The sequence below is a fragment of the Alosa sapidissima genome, chromosome 8, assembly GCF_018492685.1.
Source record: "Alosa sapidissima isolate fAloSap1 chromosome 8, fAloSap1.pri, whole genome shotgun sequence".
Lineage (NCBI taxonomy): Eukaryota > Metazoa > Chordata > Actinopteri > Clupeiformes > Clupeidae > Alosa > Alosa sapidissima.
Genome location: NC_055964.1, coordinates 19614478 through 19629972, shown reverse-complemented (window position 1 = coordinate 19629972; position 15495 = coordinate 19614478). Strand labels below are relative to the sequence as shown.

Here is a 15495-nt window from a genome sequence, read left to right as displayed (position 1 = left end):
TTTCCATTAGACTTGTAAATCCGTCGCCCGAGTTGGAAAGTGTAAATTACCCAGCTTTCTTGCGGCATTTCACACAGGCACGCCCCCTTTACATTGGAGTACCTGAGGGTGCCCCGAGGTGAACGTACGACCTTACGACAAACATGGCTGCGCCCATAGTTGAGATGAGATGTACGTACTTTTTTTGCATATGTACTGTGTTGGTAATTTTAATGTTGATGCAATGCTCTTACACACTAGATTACATTGCTGCTTCAATCCGGTCACCAATTCATGCATTGCACGGTCTTGCTGTGCGTGCAATACAATGTAACAATTTGTTTTCCAGCCGTTTAGCTAGAGGCTACATGTAGCACAAAACAATAACAATGACTAGCCTCCTGCTAATGCCCCTTGTGGCTCGAGAGAAACGTGTTCCTTTAGCAACTCATTCGTACATGTTGTACGGGTGGGTGTACGATGATTTACGAGTCTAATGGAAAGGGCCATTACTTTTTCTTTCCAGGAAAACGGGAACTCTCAGCAGCCAGTGGCGTTCCATTGTACTTTTTCCCAGTAGGAGGTCAGAATTCTTGACCTCCGAGTTCTGGAATGAAATTGGGAGATTCCAACTAGTAAATATCTGACTTCCGAGTTGTCTGGAATGCAGCATAAAGCCCTTCCCTTCCTTATAGATCTGTATGGCTTTTGCGTGACATAATCCTGATTATCATTCTTGTCAATAACTATATTACAAACATTCCAAAAGTGACTATGTGGACAGTGATTATGCAGTGTGCCCATTTAATGGTATTTCCTCAAGACGGACAAACCCAGACACCAGCTAAAAAATTAACCACAGAATGACTTTGTTTTCAAACATGAGCATGTGTCCCACTTAACTGAGCAGAGCGTGCAGGCTGTGGCTGTGGTCAGGGGGATGCTAATTTGAAGCGAAAGTCCCAACTAGCTCTGTCAATTTGTTCCCAACACTTTGCATGGGCTCAGACAGACTTCTTAGTCAGTGGGAGAGGGGGGATTAAAGTAATAAATCCGAAACCTCCACACCTTCCCCCAGCTGTTAGCCTGCCTTCAGCAGAGAGGGAGGAGGGAGAGAGAGAAATAAAAAAGACTAAGTGAGAGACTAGTGTGTGTGTATGTGAGAGAGAAAGGGAGGGAGAGAGAGAAATCCACAGCCACACTTGACCTCTGTTATATAAAAAGGACACACACACACACACACACACACACACAAAGAAAAAAACATCTGTGTTTCCCCACACACACAGGATCTACTGTGTTCCGAACTTTTGGCTGCGCAAAAAGTCAGACAGCTGTGTATCAGTGAATAACAACTGAAGAATGAGCAACTTTATGATCGTACAGAAGATATTCAGAAAATTGAATACTGTGTGGAGTCGTCTATAAAATCAGATGCGAGGTCGGGATCAAACTGGTTCTTTTGGGTTGTGATTTGGATTGTGTAGTTATCACAATAGACTACCTATAACACCCAAGACTCACACTAACTCTTAAATTTATATTGTCACTCAAAGGGCCAGTTTCCTGTGCGTAGATTAAGGCTAGTCCTAGACGAAAAGACAACTCCAGTCAACTCCAGCTCCATCTCCACTGAAATTTTTTTTCGTTTAGGACTGCTTAATGTATGTATGTGAAACTGACCTAAAATGTTACAAAATCATACAGTTACGAAAATAAAGTTGCAACGGTTGTGTACAATGTCATGTTTTACTGATTGCTTAAAGCAACTTCCATTAGCACAGAAGGGCCATTTGGCAGTGGCACAGGGGTTATTGTGCTCAGACCAGCAGCACCATAAACAAACCATCAGTGACTCACCGGCCACTCTGACTGAGCGCCATGCACCTGCTGATTCATTGTAAGCTGTCTGCATTCCCCAACACCTCCATCACCTTTTCCCCACTTCCATACGACCACCACCACCACGCCATATACATCAGAGGAATGGCTTTTCCAAGCCATACAGAGAATGTATAAAGCACAGCGGGTGCAACACAGACCACATGTTCTGATGGAGAGAAAAAATGGAAGAAGTTAGAATTTGTGATGCAGACAAATTTGCACACTCCTCAGACACACATAGAATAGGCCTGGATACATTATGTATAGTGCTTTGTTGTGCTATATCGTCGGGTGTGTGTAACTACAAGATGCATACAATGAAATGTTACTTTCACAGGAATGTAATGAGTTAGGGTTTAGGTTTCTCATAGCTTCTGATATAGTGCTGAAAGACACAGCAGCAGATATCTAAGCCGAGGTGAATGAAAGGATTTGCAACTCTCCTACTCCCCCACCGGACAGTGAAAGTGCTGCTGCTCCAAAGCTTGTGCGTTTGTAGACCTATAAATACCCCTTCTGCTGCAGTTGTCCCATACAGGAAACGGGAATAGGAGTGGCTTATAAATTCTTTGAGTGTCTGTATTTTCGCTCTTAAGTGAGGCAACAAAACAAATTAGGCTATTATCATTTGTTCTCGTCAGGACAGTTGGTAATATCTGCGTACGAGATCTGAAGGTGAATGACAAGAGGAATAAATTGTGTCAGATGTTAGCAGACATCAGCGATGGGATTTCATTAAAAAAAAAAAGCATGTTGTTAGACCCTACCCATGTTTTCAACAACATTATTAATGGAATTTCATCGTGTTATATGAAATAGCCTACATTTCATTTGCCTTTTATTCTACTGTGTGATTTAGGCCTATCATTTATCTTCGCTCATCAGAGCAGGTGACATATGAGAATAAATGACATACGGAATTCTGGCCAATAGGTAAATAACATCGGAGAAATTGTTTAGATGTAAACAGCTGTCTTTCATATGTTAATTGCAGTGTGTAGGCTATAGCTTACAGCCTATAAGACATTCAGACACCTCTCTCAAATCAAATGGGGGGAAAAAACGTACGGATTTCTGACACTTGATGTGCTCTGTTATATTCATTAATCCCCGATTATTTCAGTCTATGTTAATCACCTGCAAGTGCAATTCAAATGTAGAACTTGTCAGAATATCCATCGTTCATTGCTGCGCACCGAACCACTTCAGTGAAGAGGTTTTGTCCCATTGAAATGTATGACAAGCCGTTTACATTTTAATTTGACAGACTTAACACCATGCTCAGTTTCAGATCAGCATGGCAAGATACCATTAAGATACCAAGAATGCAATCTGTTCATTTGATAAATGGATCATTGTAGTTAATAGGCGTAATCTTAAAAAATAAACGTTTTCAGTGGTGTTAACAAATTAGTTCGAAGCACTGGTTTCATCCTGATGACGAGTTCCAGTAGCAAATATGGAACTAGACTATAAATTATGCCTAATCATGCATTGTTATTGATTTTATTTGCCCTTGTCCCATAAATTATGTCAGGTGGTGACAACAGCCATGGCCACTGATAAGCCACTAGGAAATATGAACTCCTGACTTTCGTCTGAAATTTGTTTTTTGTGTGTTAATATCTGAAATTACAGTATAATTTTCACAGATTGAAGTCACCTTTCAGATATAGATATGAGCCTGGAAGAAACCCTTGAGCGGCTTACCACAAAGTTCTGCTCCCTAGAAAGATATAACTCAATGGGCGGTGCTTGTGTTCTCCATGGGCGTGGTTTCCGCTAAACGGAGGGTTTGGTTGATTTGCAATCGATCAGTTGGAAAAGACGGGGGTAGATTTCCTAACTGTGGTAGAGAAATGTGATGTGCAGCATACGTGTTTGTGGAAGAAGATTGCAACGTTCCGGTTGATACAAGCATTGAAATTACTTGCTGTTGAGCGGACTAGTCCACACGGATAGCAAAGCAACCTCGAGTTTTCAAAGATTATTTTCAAGTGTGTTTTCGATAATTCCTTTCGATCGGATAAATATAGAAGTATTACTTTGTCTTTGTTTTGCATTTACGCGCGGAAGACGCACAGATCGCGAATCTATTACTGACGATTTTAATGCAATTACGGACCACAGGAAGCCTGGAGTAAAGTAGAAAACAGGAGAGCAGAGGCCCGATTTCTCAGCATCGCCACAAATCCACCTCTGTTTCTGCCGTGGAGTAGGCTACTTGAGTCTCTCACAACCGCGACCTGGATGGATGGGTATGGGGAAAACAGGATTTTGTTACCCCGGGGCTGAGCGCCTCATCTACGCGTCATCATTTATCCTGCTGATCTTGCTCACTTTCTCAACCGTGGTCCAGATAGGTAACTGATTTCCTCATCGCTTTCTCCCTGTTCTTGTGGTTTTTGCCCCCTGACATGTCAGTGATAACACGACACTCCTTGTGTTGTTGAGCATAGCCCATTGAATATTCAGATGCCTGCTTAAACGACACAAAACGACTGCCCTGTTGCTTAAATCATACTTAAAGTAGGTTGTGAAATTGCAGGTAGGCTAATGTTAATGTGAACTAGACTGAAGTTGGAAGGAGTTTGGGTCGTAAAAGTATTCCTTCCGACTTTCACGTTCGTCCGGACTCTTGGCTGAGTTCGCACTGTGTTTAGTTCATCTACGTTCATTTACGTTCATTTAGTTCATCTGTAATAGGCTGAGACCACGAAACCTGACTGACAGAAAGATTGGGCTAGGGATTTGTTTGCGGTGGTGTCAACTCCGATCACTGGCGTCTTAACATGTTTTTTGCGACTTTTGTTTCGATTCGTGGCGTCCACGCACATGAGCACTCAGTTCCATGCGCTATTCCCATAAGCTAATGGTTTGTCTAGAAAAGTTACCAAGTCGCTGTTAAGACATAGTATCATGTCTAAGACACAAGTAGTCTAGATAGGATATGCCGGCCCAACATTTGATGAAAATAGAATAATGTTTTCTAAGTCTAAGATATTTGGAAAACGTGTCAGTTACATTTGAATTTACATTTCGTTAAATCTATTTCTTTTTCATCAAGATGCCAACAAGGATAAAGTGTAGGTCTAATTAGTCAACCTGTCATTGTTGCTTAATTTAAGCATTACGACAGCTTAAAGTATGACTCCGAGGTAGCCCACGCCCTTTTGATTTCCTTTAGCTTATGAATGCTGATCGATACCGTCAATCACCCTTTTTGCATAGGGCAGCCTCTTCTGTGGAAGTGTTTCCCAGCTAACTTAACCCAACAATTTTGTCCCTGATTCGTGAATAGTTCACTGTTACCAGTACCATGCCTATACATTTTTGGTGGCCTGTTTTCTCTTGGCTCGGTGACAGCTGCTCCACTTCGGGTGTCCTGACCGTTGCCCGTGTTCGCGGCCATCACAAATGAATGGTGGATGGTATGCTGCTGGGTGTCCATTGAGTAGTCACACCTTCATAATTCATTTAACATGGATCCCCGGCAGCTGGACATGATAGGGTTTAAGTCACTGAGATGACCAGGCGGTCCAAAGCCACGCTTATCCACAGGAAAAATCCCCACCTGAAAACTAGGCTGTTGATTCAGAAAGATTTTAGTAGTATTTCAAGAATTGAGTGCCCGTTTCTACTGTGGATCCATGCGCCATGCTCAGTTTGTATGTTGCTTTTGATTTGGTTTCATCGTTCTGCCCTTATTAGGCTAATTTATGTGTAGCAAGTAGCATTTTATACCATATAATTTCACTTTTCAGCAGCTAGCCTCCAGCTTCTATAGACTATTGCCTGTTTTATGGTCATCCAGAGTTGTCTGATCTTGTATCCAGTACATGGTTTGAAAATATGTGTAGAACATCTATCTATCTGTACGTCCGGATTTGTAAAATGCAGAGAACAAATTTTCTCACAGGATAACCCCCCATTCTCCTTTAAGTGCCAGTTTTATTGTTTTGATACATACACACAATATATAGCCTATAGCTAATGCCTCTTGAAAGTGAGGACATAGTAGAACCCCTTTGTGTCTTGATCAAATTCACAATTAAGAGGCATGAAAGATAATATAGGACATACCAAAGCTATTTAATAGAGGTTTTGCCACATTTTCAATCTGTACTTCATACTTTTTCTTAAAGCTTTGTTCTCACTTAATTGGTTTACTGTTTTTAAAGACACATCTTTAAAAAACAAACAACTGTTGTGTAAGAACACAGTAGTAAAGGAACCCGGATTTGAGAAACATTCTTCTTTTAAATCACTGGATCGTTGAAAGGAGGAGCTCATTTCCACTCACACAGCCTTGGATATTGTATGGCTAACAAAGGATTGGTGAGGCACTGTGTTGAAGATGTCATTTAGATTCTGAGGCTCGTGGGGAAGACAGGACAAGGGGGGGGGGGGGGGGGACTATGGGCTTTTTGAGAAAAGGGCTCTTGCTTGCCTGCTCCGCGGTCGTTAACATTCACTTCTGCACAAGGCGGAGGTCTGCTGACCCCACTGCCCTGGCCAAATTCCACATCTTGAAATTTCACTCCGCAACACCAGCTGGGGCCCTCTGGAGCTGAGAAGGTTTGCTCAGACGGCCACCCTGAGAAAATATTTCCAGCTACTTAATTACAACAAGGCCGCGCTGTGTGCGGCGAACGAGATGCCTCATTCATATAGGAAGAAAACACAAATTAATTTTGGGGCCCTTGAAACAAATACCTTGTGTGCTTTTTCCTCTCTTTTTATGTTTTCATTGCTGGACTGGTTTTTAATAATCTGCCTGGAACAATAACACCAGGCACATTGTTCTCATTGCACTTTAAAGATGTTGAAAAATGAATCCTATTTTGAAGCAAGTAAGAGCTGTTACATCTTAGATATATAACATCATACCACAAGGGAGTGACTCTCATCTACAGTACTTGCATGTAACCTTAGTGTATGAAACAGTAGTCATTAGCTGATTATAATATATTAATAAGCTAAATACATTCAATGACACCAATTTAAACTGAAGCTTAAAATTACTGTTTACCCGGAGCAACATAGATTTCCTTGCCTCATTTATATATAAGTACCTTGAATTGGTGGCTAGTTAATAGAGTGTCAGAATACCTGTGTTTTAATAGCAAATGTCTGAAAGTGAAAGCCACACTTCAAGCTAATTCTTACCCATGCGCCCAGTATCACTCTCTCTTTTTTTGGTGGAATTATAATTTCTGTTTGCATCTATTTGTGCAGGTCAGGCACTGTGGATTTTGATGCTAATTCTGAAACCAATTAAGTGTCTGTTGTGCCAGTCAGGGGATCTAGCAACACAATTTGACAACGCACTGAGAAATTCTTGCTCTGCATGTGACAGTTTGATTTTACACCTCTGCTGCCCCCAACTGGGGCCCTTCTGAGCCATAACATAGAGCAGCTCTATGTAGTACCCCTTGATGCACCACTCTCAGTCTTGATGAATCAAGCATGCCATGGGGGCTCCTCTTTTTCTGGGATGGGTGCATCTGGGATGGAGGACCTCACCCCACCCTCCTCCACCCGTCTGTTTGTGTGACTCCTGTCAGGGTCAGGAAATATCCGGCTGCATGCTCCTTACCATGCTGATTCAAATAGGAATGTCAGGTGATGCTCTAATTGTTTCCAGCTGCCCATTGGTGAAAAACAGCTTGTGTCGATGATTTCTGTAAATTCGATTAGATGGGGGTGGAGGGGTGGGAGTGTGTGTGTGTGTGTGTGGGGGGGGGGGGTCCGATCAGGAAGATTCAGGAGGCCCGGTGCGCGCCACGTACTGCTCACACATGTTGGTGATAAAATCCCTCCAGGCAGCGCTCAGGCTCGGTGGCATATGAGGTCACACGGAACCACCTGTGTTCTCTGTGAAAAGATCTTCTGTTTGGCTGCAATTTACAAGGCATGCCCACCAAACATGGTTACATCTGCAACGTGCTTGTTTTCTTTTTGCTCCACATTCTGGTCTCCTTCATCGGGCGCCTGGAGATGGATTGACGAATCCATTGAGATTCTTGCTCTGATAGTGGAATGTAAACACATCAAAGAGGATCTTAGTGATTAAGACCCAGCTCTCGCACTGGCCAGAACTGGAATTTGGCTGCTCAGAGGAATCCAAACTTCGAGTACTGGTTGTACTTGAAACCAGGTCTGATAGGGTGTCTTGGACTGGAAGTCAAGATTGCTTTTCTCTCCATTCCCTGTGTCTGATTCTTTCTGAGCCCACAAACTATTACATGTTATTAGAGAATATTGATCAACAGAAAGTATTGAATTGGCACATTCTCCTATGGCCCTGCAGAATTCTCATGCCGCTATGAAATATAGATAGTCAGCCAAGTTTGACAGTAGATAAGTTCATAATGCACTCCCCTGCATTGGAGTCCTCAGCAGGGTGCGGCTTATTGGCAATAGGAAGCCTACTTGGGGAGTGCTCACTTTGTCAGATGGGAAGATTAAAGGTGTGTTAATGGACAAACAAGAGTGGCTATCGGATTAAAAATGCTCTCTTTTTTGTAATTGAATTAGGCAGTGCATTACGAAGTGTCATTTGAAGGACCGGATGGAAAGTGCATAATTATCTATGCCTTAGAGAATCGAGTAGACAGCCAGATATGTTGAGGAGGTATGAGTATAAATAGGTTACATTAGGCTAGACATATTGCAGAGATTCATCATTGCTACTCAAGAGGAAATGTCCTGAAGTGAAACCATAGCCAAAAAATGATCAAAAGTCAGACTCTACACTACGTTCCCACTGTACTTCAGCCAGTAGAATATACTACCTGTTGTTCTATAAGGTGACTTAGCATTTTCCTTCACAATTATTTAGGCTTGGCTTCTCCATTATACCAAACTGTCAAAGCAGTGCTTCACTGTTGGTTAATATTCTGTAAAAACTTTGGCAATAGACAGGAAGTGTTTTTTTGTCTTGTCCCAAAGTCCTAGAACTTTTTTTGGCTGATGTGCTGATGGCTGAGTGCAAGATTCTTCCCATACCTGGAGTGTATAGTACTCAAACTGGGAAAAGCCTATACCTTGAGTGTATAGTACTCAAACTGGGAAAAGCTAATGGAAACTTTCAAGGCGCAGGCTTCTCTTACAACAGCTAGTAGCCACGCTGGGAAAGCGTCCACTGTTTGTCTCCGCAGAGGTGATAGTTTTATTAGGACTTCCTGTTGACCTAATTTGAGTTTCTTTACTTTATTTGGACCATATGCTTGAATCTGTCTCTAATGACATGCGAGGCCTGTGCATCTGTTTTGTCCTCTGAGAGAAAAAGTCAGCTTTAAACTTGTTAAATTATAAATGTTCCACTAGAACACTAGATCAATTAAAACATACAGCCAAAAATGCAGTGCAACCTTTTATTGTCCATTCTGAAGGTTTGTTTTTACCTTACTTTTTATGTGTATGTTGCTTTTTGAAAGATATAGCCAACATTATCAACTCATTTTTTATAGCATATCTGCTAGTATATATTTTTAAAAATCATCCAACTGAAGTATTGTTACTGATAAGAATTAAATTTAGTGACCACTGATGACCAAGTGGTTTCGTTGTTGTTTGTAACACCACCATGTATTTGTTTGTTCCAGACGGTAGCCAAGTGCACAGCACTCATTGCCGCATCCAGAAGTGCACCACAGACTTCGTCTCGCTCACCACCCACCTGAACACGGCGCCGGATGCCTTTGACACAGAGTACTGCAAGGCGCTGCGGGCCTACTCGGCCTGCACGCAGCGCACGGCCAAGAGCTGCCGCGGCAACCTGGTCTTCCACTCAGCCGTGCTGGGCATCAGCGACCGCATGAGCCAGCGCAACTGCTCCAAGGACGGCCCCACGTCGCCCACGCATCCCGAGACGCCCGTGGAGCCCTGCAACTACCACAGCCGCCACCTCCACCACAACCAGCAGGCCTCGTGGCTCGGCGGCGTGGGGGTGGGCACCGTGCGGCCCCCCACCTACCTATTCTGCGGCCTGTTTGGCGACCCCCACCTGAGGACTTTCAAGGACCACTTCCAGACGTGCAAGGTGGAGGGCGCCTGGCCGCTCATCGACAACAACTACCTGTCCGTTCAGGTGACCAACGTGCCCGTGGTGATGGGCTCCAGTGCCACGGCTACCAATAAGGTCAGTCAGGCATACCAAGCCAGTCTTTTCACTTTCACTCACCTCTTTGATGTTTGCTTAAGGAACATGTACAGGGCACAAGACACTTTAAGTCTGGCTTAGGTGGTGCTTATATGATATGATAATGATATGAAATGAACTTGTGTTGAGTGTAATGTTGAGAATTTGTGAGGACGTGTTTACACTGCCTTCTGTCAACTGTGACAGTTTTCCCCATATAATATAAGACATTGAAAGGAAGTATGCCACACTGTTCTATAGCTATGCAGATGTGACTTCAGTTTAGTTACATGTATGCTTTACATGCAACAATAACTCTATAGTCTTTATTAATGCTTAATAACCATAGCAGTTGTTTCATTTGTAAATGTGTTGTTCCTTTTTGCAGTTGCTAGTAAGTCTTGTGAAATTCAACATGTTGTTGAGGAGATTTACAAAAATGTTTCAAGTTTGTCTATTTACAAGTAATCATAATGGATGTTATACAAACCATCTAGGGTACATTTTACATGAAGAATTGTCTTATTTAGACAGACATTCAAATTGCGTTAATGTCTTGCAAGGCCAGTGTCCAGCCCGACTTGGGCGTGCACATTTTTGCCCAGATTTAAAGAGAGACATCTGAAGTGCGGCCGCTTCCCCGAAGTCATATGCACTGCATAAAAAGTTGTAAATCAGAGGCTGGGTTGGCAGATTTCCCAACAGATTACCCAATTTCCAAACTCTGACCAAATCTCCACAGGTGCAAGCTAAACAAAGCAACCAGCAAAGAAAGAACTTGTGACCAACACTTGTGACCAGGCGGTCCATGAAATCCTAATTTTATTAATGAATACATATAGCATTTTACTTTGGTATGACCTGTAATGAATTGAGTTTAAAGGAAGCCTTTGCTGTTAGTTTCAAGCTAAGGGGAGGCAGAAGACATGACCCAAACTGGATTTTAACCGACTTACCCGAAATGCACATAGAGATATGCCGTTGTCTGTTGTCAGTGAGGTGGATTAGGACTTTTGGAGCCTGGGAGGGAGACGTGTCCTTCACAAAGATGTCTTTGAGGATAAAATACTGGATTGTTGTTTTCCTCCAAAGTTGAAATTGTCTGAGGCCATGTGATGAAAGCTTGAGCTTAATGAACAGGGAGTCTCAGTTGACCTTATGACTTGAGAGGTGGAAGACTATTATTAGCCATTAGCACATAATTATTAGCACACATCGCTCGACTTCGGGCTTTTCAGATTCTTGCCCCTAATGGCCGGCTAGTCGTCACTTTTCATCCATGTCATCTGGGGACAAAACTGGCATTCATTGTCTGCTAATGTAGCACCACACTACTCATTAACCAACTGCCATATCCTCCTCTCATTGGACAGTGTTTTCTCTTACTCACTCTCTCTTCTCACACATTTTTTCCCAACCAAACATTAATTGAATTTCATTACAATGTACTTTGTGCTCAAACAGGCAAACTACATTAAAGATCAGTCAGTGTGAGATGAAGTTAAAACTAGCCATGGGTGGCATGGGGAAATTGATCAGAGCTTTGTAGCTAGCTACCCAGCTCACCCTTCAAATAATGTATCAATAGTCAAAAAGGTTGCCTCAATGCTCAAATTAGCTTGCCATTTGTAGACAAAGCTTTCTTATTGCGTGTTTCAGAGGTTAGATTTTTAGGTTTTATTTCTGAGGTTAGGCTGTACTCCTTAAAAACATTAGTTCCTGTTTTTTTGATCTGAAGCCGTTTGGAGTCTAATGGGGGTATGGGTTATTTACTGTTGAATGTGCATGTTTGTATATGTGCCTATTTTGCCTTGAGCAAAATGCACAGATGATAAACGATCATTTTTGGAATCTAGAACTGTACAGAATATATTCTGTGTCCTTCTTGAGATGGTATGACCAATGTCTTTCTTCCTTCCTTCCTTCTTTCCTGTCTTTTCTCTTTTCTTTCTTTCTTTCTTTCTTTCTTTCTTTCTTTCTTTCATTCAATCATAGTTAGGTAGTTGACCATGTAGTAATCTTGCATTCAATGTTTCCAGATGGACATAGAATAAATAACACATCCTTTCCTCTTTCAGATCACAATCATCTTCAAACCCTACCAGGAGTGCACTGACCCGAAGGTGTACCAGGCCGTGACGGACGACCTGCCAGCTGCCTTCGTGGATGGCACCATCAGTGGCGGCGATGGTGAGACCAAGAGCCTGTGGGTGATCGAGAAGTCCGCCGGTCACCACGTAGAGATTCACGCTGCCTACATCGGCGTGACGGTGATCGTGCGTCAGCTAGGCCGCTACCTAACGCTGGCAGCGCGCGTGCCCGAGGAGATGGCCATGGCCTATGACGACGAGACGCAGGACCTGCAGCTGTGCGTCAACGGCTGCCCGACGTCCGAGCGCATTGACCGCGACGGACACCTCCCTCTACCCTTACAGCAACCTCTACTGGAGCCACAACAGCAGCAGCAGGAGGAGGCTGGGATGAGGCATCAACAGCATCACCATCACCATAACAACCACCACAACCACCACAATCACCACAATCACCACCACCAGCAGCAGCAGCAGTACCAGCAGCTGCCCCGGCCCAATGCCCAGCGGGCGGCCTACTCCCTGGACGCGGCCATGGCCAAGTGCCGCGAGCAGCTGGAGGTGCAGGACATCTACTTCCACTCATGCGTGTTTGACCTGCTCACCACCGGCGATGCCAACTTCACCATGGCCGCGTACGACGCGCTCAGGGACATGAAGGCACTGCACCCCAGAAAGGAGCGCTGGCACATCTACCCGCCCTCGGGTGCCGCGCGGAGCCAAGCGTCACTGCTGCCTCTCCTGGTGGCGCTCTGTTTAGTTGTCACCGCTTGGCTTTAGTGGGAAAAAAAATAAGCGTGTGAAAAAACTGTATCATATTGATTGGGCTGTTATTTTTTTTTTTTAAATGATGGTACTATGATAATGGTGTGGTGAAGCAAAGCAACAACAGACAAAAAGTGTTGATGTATATACTGTGCACAAGATGAGTCATACTCTCTTGATCTTAGTCGTGAAAAACGAACTTTCTCTCTCTTGTGACTGTACATTTTGTGTATATTACTTTTTTTTTTCTCTGAAGACCTGGATGTAGTCATTTGTTGTGTGAATTGTGTGATTTTTTTTTAATACCTCAAGATGGAGGACGTTTTAACAGAAGCACTTTATTTTTTAATTTTTTGCAAGAAAAAAGAACAGCAAAAAGCAAAAAAAAAAAAAATACACCTGAACAAAACAGTGTTTCCTTTAAGCAAGCCCAATCACCATGGAACAGCTTGGAACGGTATAGAAACGGTACTAGGCCTCACCCATATAACTCAGCCGAACAGTTTTCAAATACGAGTGCAATTTGTTATTTTTGAAAGTGAACAGGGTGGACAAACTTGGGATCTCAGCGCTGGTAGAATACTGCTCTTCACAGTGCTTTTGGCACGCACACAATGTTTGACACTAACTTCACATGTCTGGACTTCTTTGCCTTCTGATGCAACACCTGAACATGGTACTTGCCCGGTACATGGTCCATGAGTGACTACAGAGGGTTTGCGCCCCAGCCCTGTTCACTAAACGCTCCGTGTAAGATTGATTATATCTCACTCTGTTTAGATCTACTCCATGTTTCTATCCTCTCTCTTTGATCAGTGCAGCTGGCAGTTGCAATGGAACCAACAGCAGCAGCAGCAGGATAGCATTGACACCTACTGAGTTTATAAACATCGTGGGCCCACTGAAATTATGCTTTTATGACCTGAATATAAAAGTTGTGGTTGTTGACAGTTGTAGGAACAGCTGGCAGTGTGGGCGCGATCATGACGATTGAATAGTCTGAATGATTGTTGGATGAACATTTATATGCTTTACATTGTGCAAATACGGATGTGTTTCAAGCTGGATTTGCTTGACGGATCTGGAGTCTTATTTTAGATGCTCTTCAGCATGTGAAAATCAGTAAATAGAAGCAGAGAGTTCATAGAGATGACATGTTTGGTCGTAACTCCAGAGTGATTCTGTCTTACCAAACCCATGTTCGTATCAATGAAACTGGAATCCAGCACTAATGAGACCGCTCTCCTCTGCTAGATCAAGCCTCCTGGTAACAATCCACAGTGTACAGTACATGCAATCATAAGTTTGAGGGGTTTTTGTATTCATGGTACTACTCTTGATAGATCTGTGTGTCTTCACCAATGTCTTCTCTCAGCAAGCGGCACTGACGATCACCTTATAGATATCGGACGATTGATTAGATTAATTGGCTGTTTGGTTGATTGGATCCCTTCTTTTTTGCTAACCAAAGACGAACTTACCTGAACAAGAGGAGAATCACAGTGGAACACATCTGAAGTACAGACGAATATTTTGTGTTTATATGTGTGTGCGTGCGTGTGTGTGTGTGTGTGTGTGTGTGTGTGTGTGCCTGTGTGTGTAAATCCAGAGCATGTAGAGGTGGGACTTGGATCTGATTTCTTTTATGTTCCGATAGCTCATTTACATTGATATGAATGTCCTCCTCAGTGCAGCTTCCTTAGTCTGTCGCTCCCACTCTCCCCTTGCCTCTCATTCTCTCTCTCTCTCCCTCTCTCTTTCTTTCCCTCTCTCTCCCTCTCTCGCCTGCTTAGTGTTGAGGGAATAACATTCACAGCAACAGCAGCAGAAACCGATTTCTAGAGATGGGAGACACTTAAAGGAGGGTTCATGACAATTATGGCTTCCCACACTCCTCCCTGCTCTGGAGTTTGTTGCAACCCAGCAGCACCATCTATGAAAGGAATTTTTTGAAGCCGGGTACGAGATGCCAAAATATTCCCAACAGGGGCCACCCGTGTAACATCCCAAACTCCCTTTTATCACATAATCACCTTCTAAAAAAGACATTGCTACTGTAGATTTTTCTTTCTTTTGTTTTGCAACTACTGCCAGTGCTGAAGAGCTGCTACCATACTGTGACAAGTGTAATAGATTGTATTTAGAACACTGGGAGTTTGACAGGAGGTTGGTTATCAGAATCAGAAATATTTCAATGTGAGGTGGGATATTTATGACCCGAACAAGGCCTTGGAGTGCAATCAACTGCAAAGTTAAGCCTACATCCTGTGTTAAGCTTTCGTTAGCATTTGACTTTGTGATCTCTTTTTGTCGTGAGTGAATATGAGTTTTTGTTTTGTGAAGAGTGACTGCTCAATGTTGATACTTAAATTATTTATAAATGTAGTGTCTTGTTAGAGAAAGTTAAGCTCCATACTCTTGCTGTTGGAAAAAAAATGTTTCAGATGTGATTGTACTGCCACCTAGTGGACCACCATTGTTACATCAGTGTTTTAGTATTGTACTGGATGCGGTGAAGAAAAACTGATAAAAGGAAAACGTGTGTTTTATTTAAAACAATAAATTAAAAGTACAAAATAATTGTAAGTCCTTTTTTGCATTGCAATTAACATTCACTGTTCAATTATCAAT

At 42.9% G+C, this 15495-nt stretch overlaps 1 protein-coding gene across 1 annotated transcript; it reads left to right on the top strand.

The window, feature by feature from the left end:
* Positions 1–3684: 3684 nt before the first annotated feature.
* Positions 3685–15425, top strand: rgmb (repulsive guidance molecule BMP co-receptor b). Its single transcript, XM_042101670.1, has 3 exons — positions 3685–4226; positions 9474–10009; positions 12088–15425. Exons 1-3 carry the CDS (start codon positions 4118–4120, stop codon positions 12877–12879), a joined length of 1437 nt encoding a protein of 478 aa, XP_041957604.1. The 5' UTR covers positions 3685–4117; the 3' UTR covers positions 12880–15425.
* The last annotated feature ends 70 nt before the right edge of the window (positions 15426–15495 follow it).

Excerpts from the sequence above, each read along its gene's own strand:
- rgmb (XM_042101670.1), top strand. The coding sequence starts at position 4,118 with ATGGGTATGGGGAAAACAGGATTTTGTTACCCCGGGGCTGAGCGCCTC. Across the intron at positions 4,227-9,473 it reads CTCAACCGTGGTCCAGATAG|ACGGTAGCCAAGTGCACAGC; the intron begins GTAACTGATTTC and ends TGTTTGTTCCAG. Across the intron at positions 10,010-12,087 it reads GTGCCACGGCTACCAATAAG|ATCACAATCATCTTCAAACC; the intron begins GTCAGTCAGGCA and ends TTCCTCTTTCAG.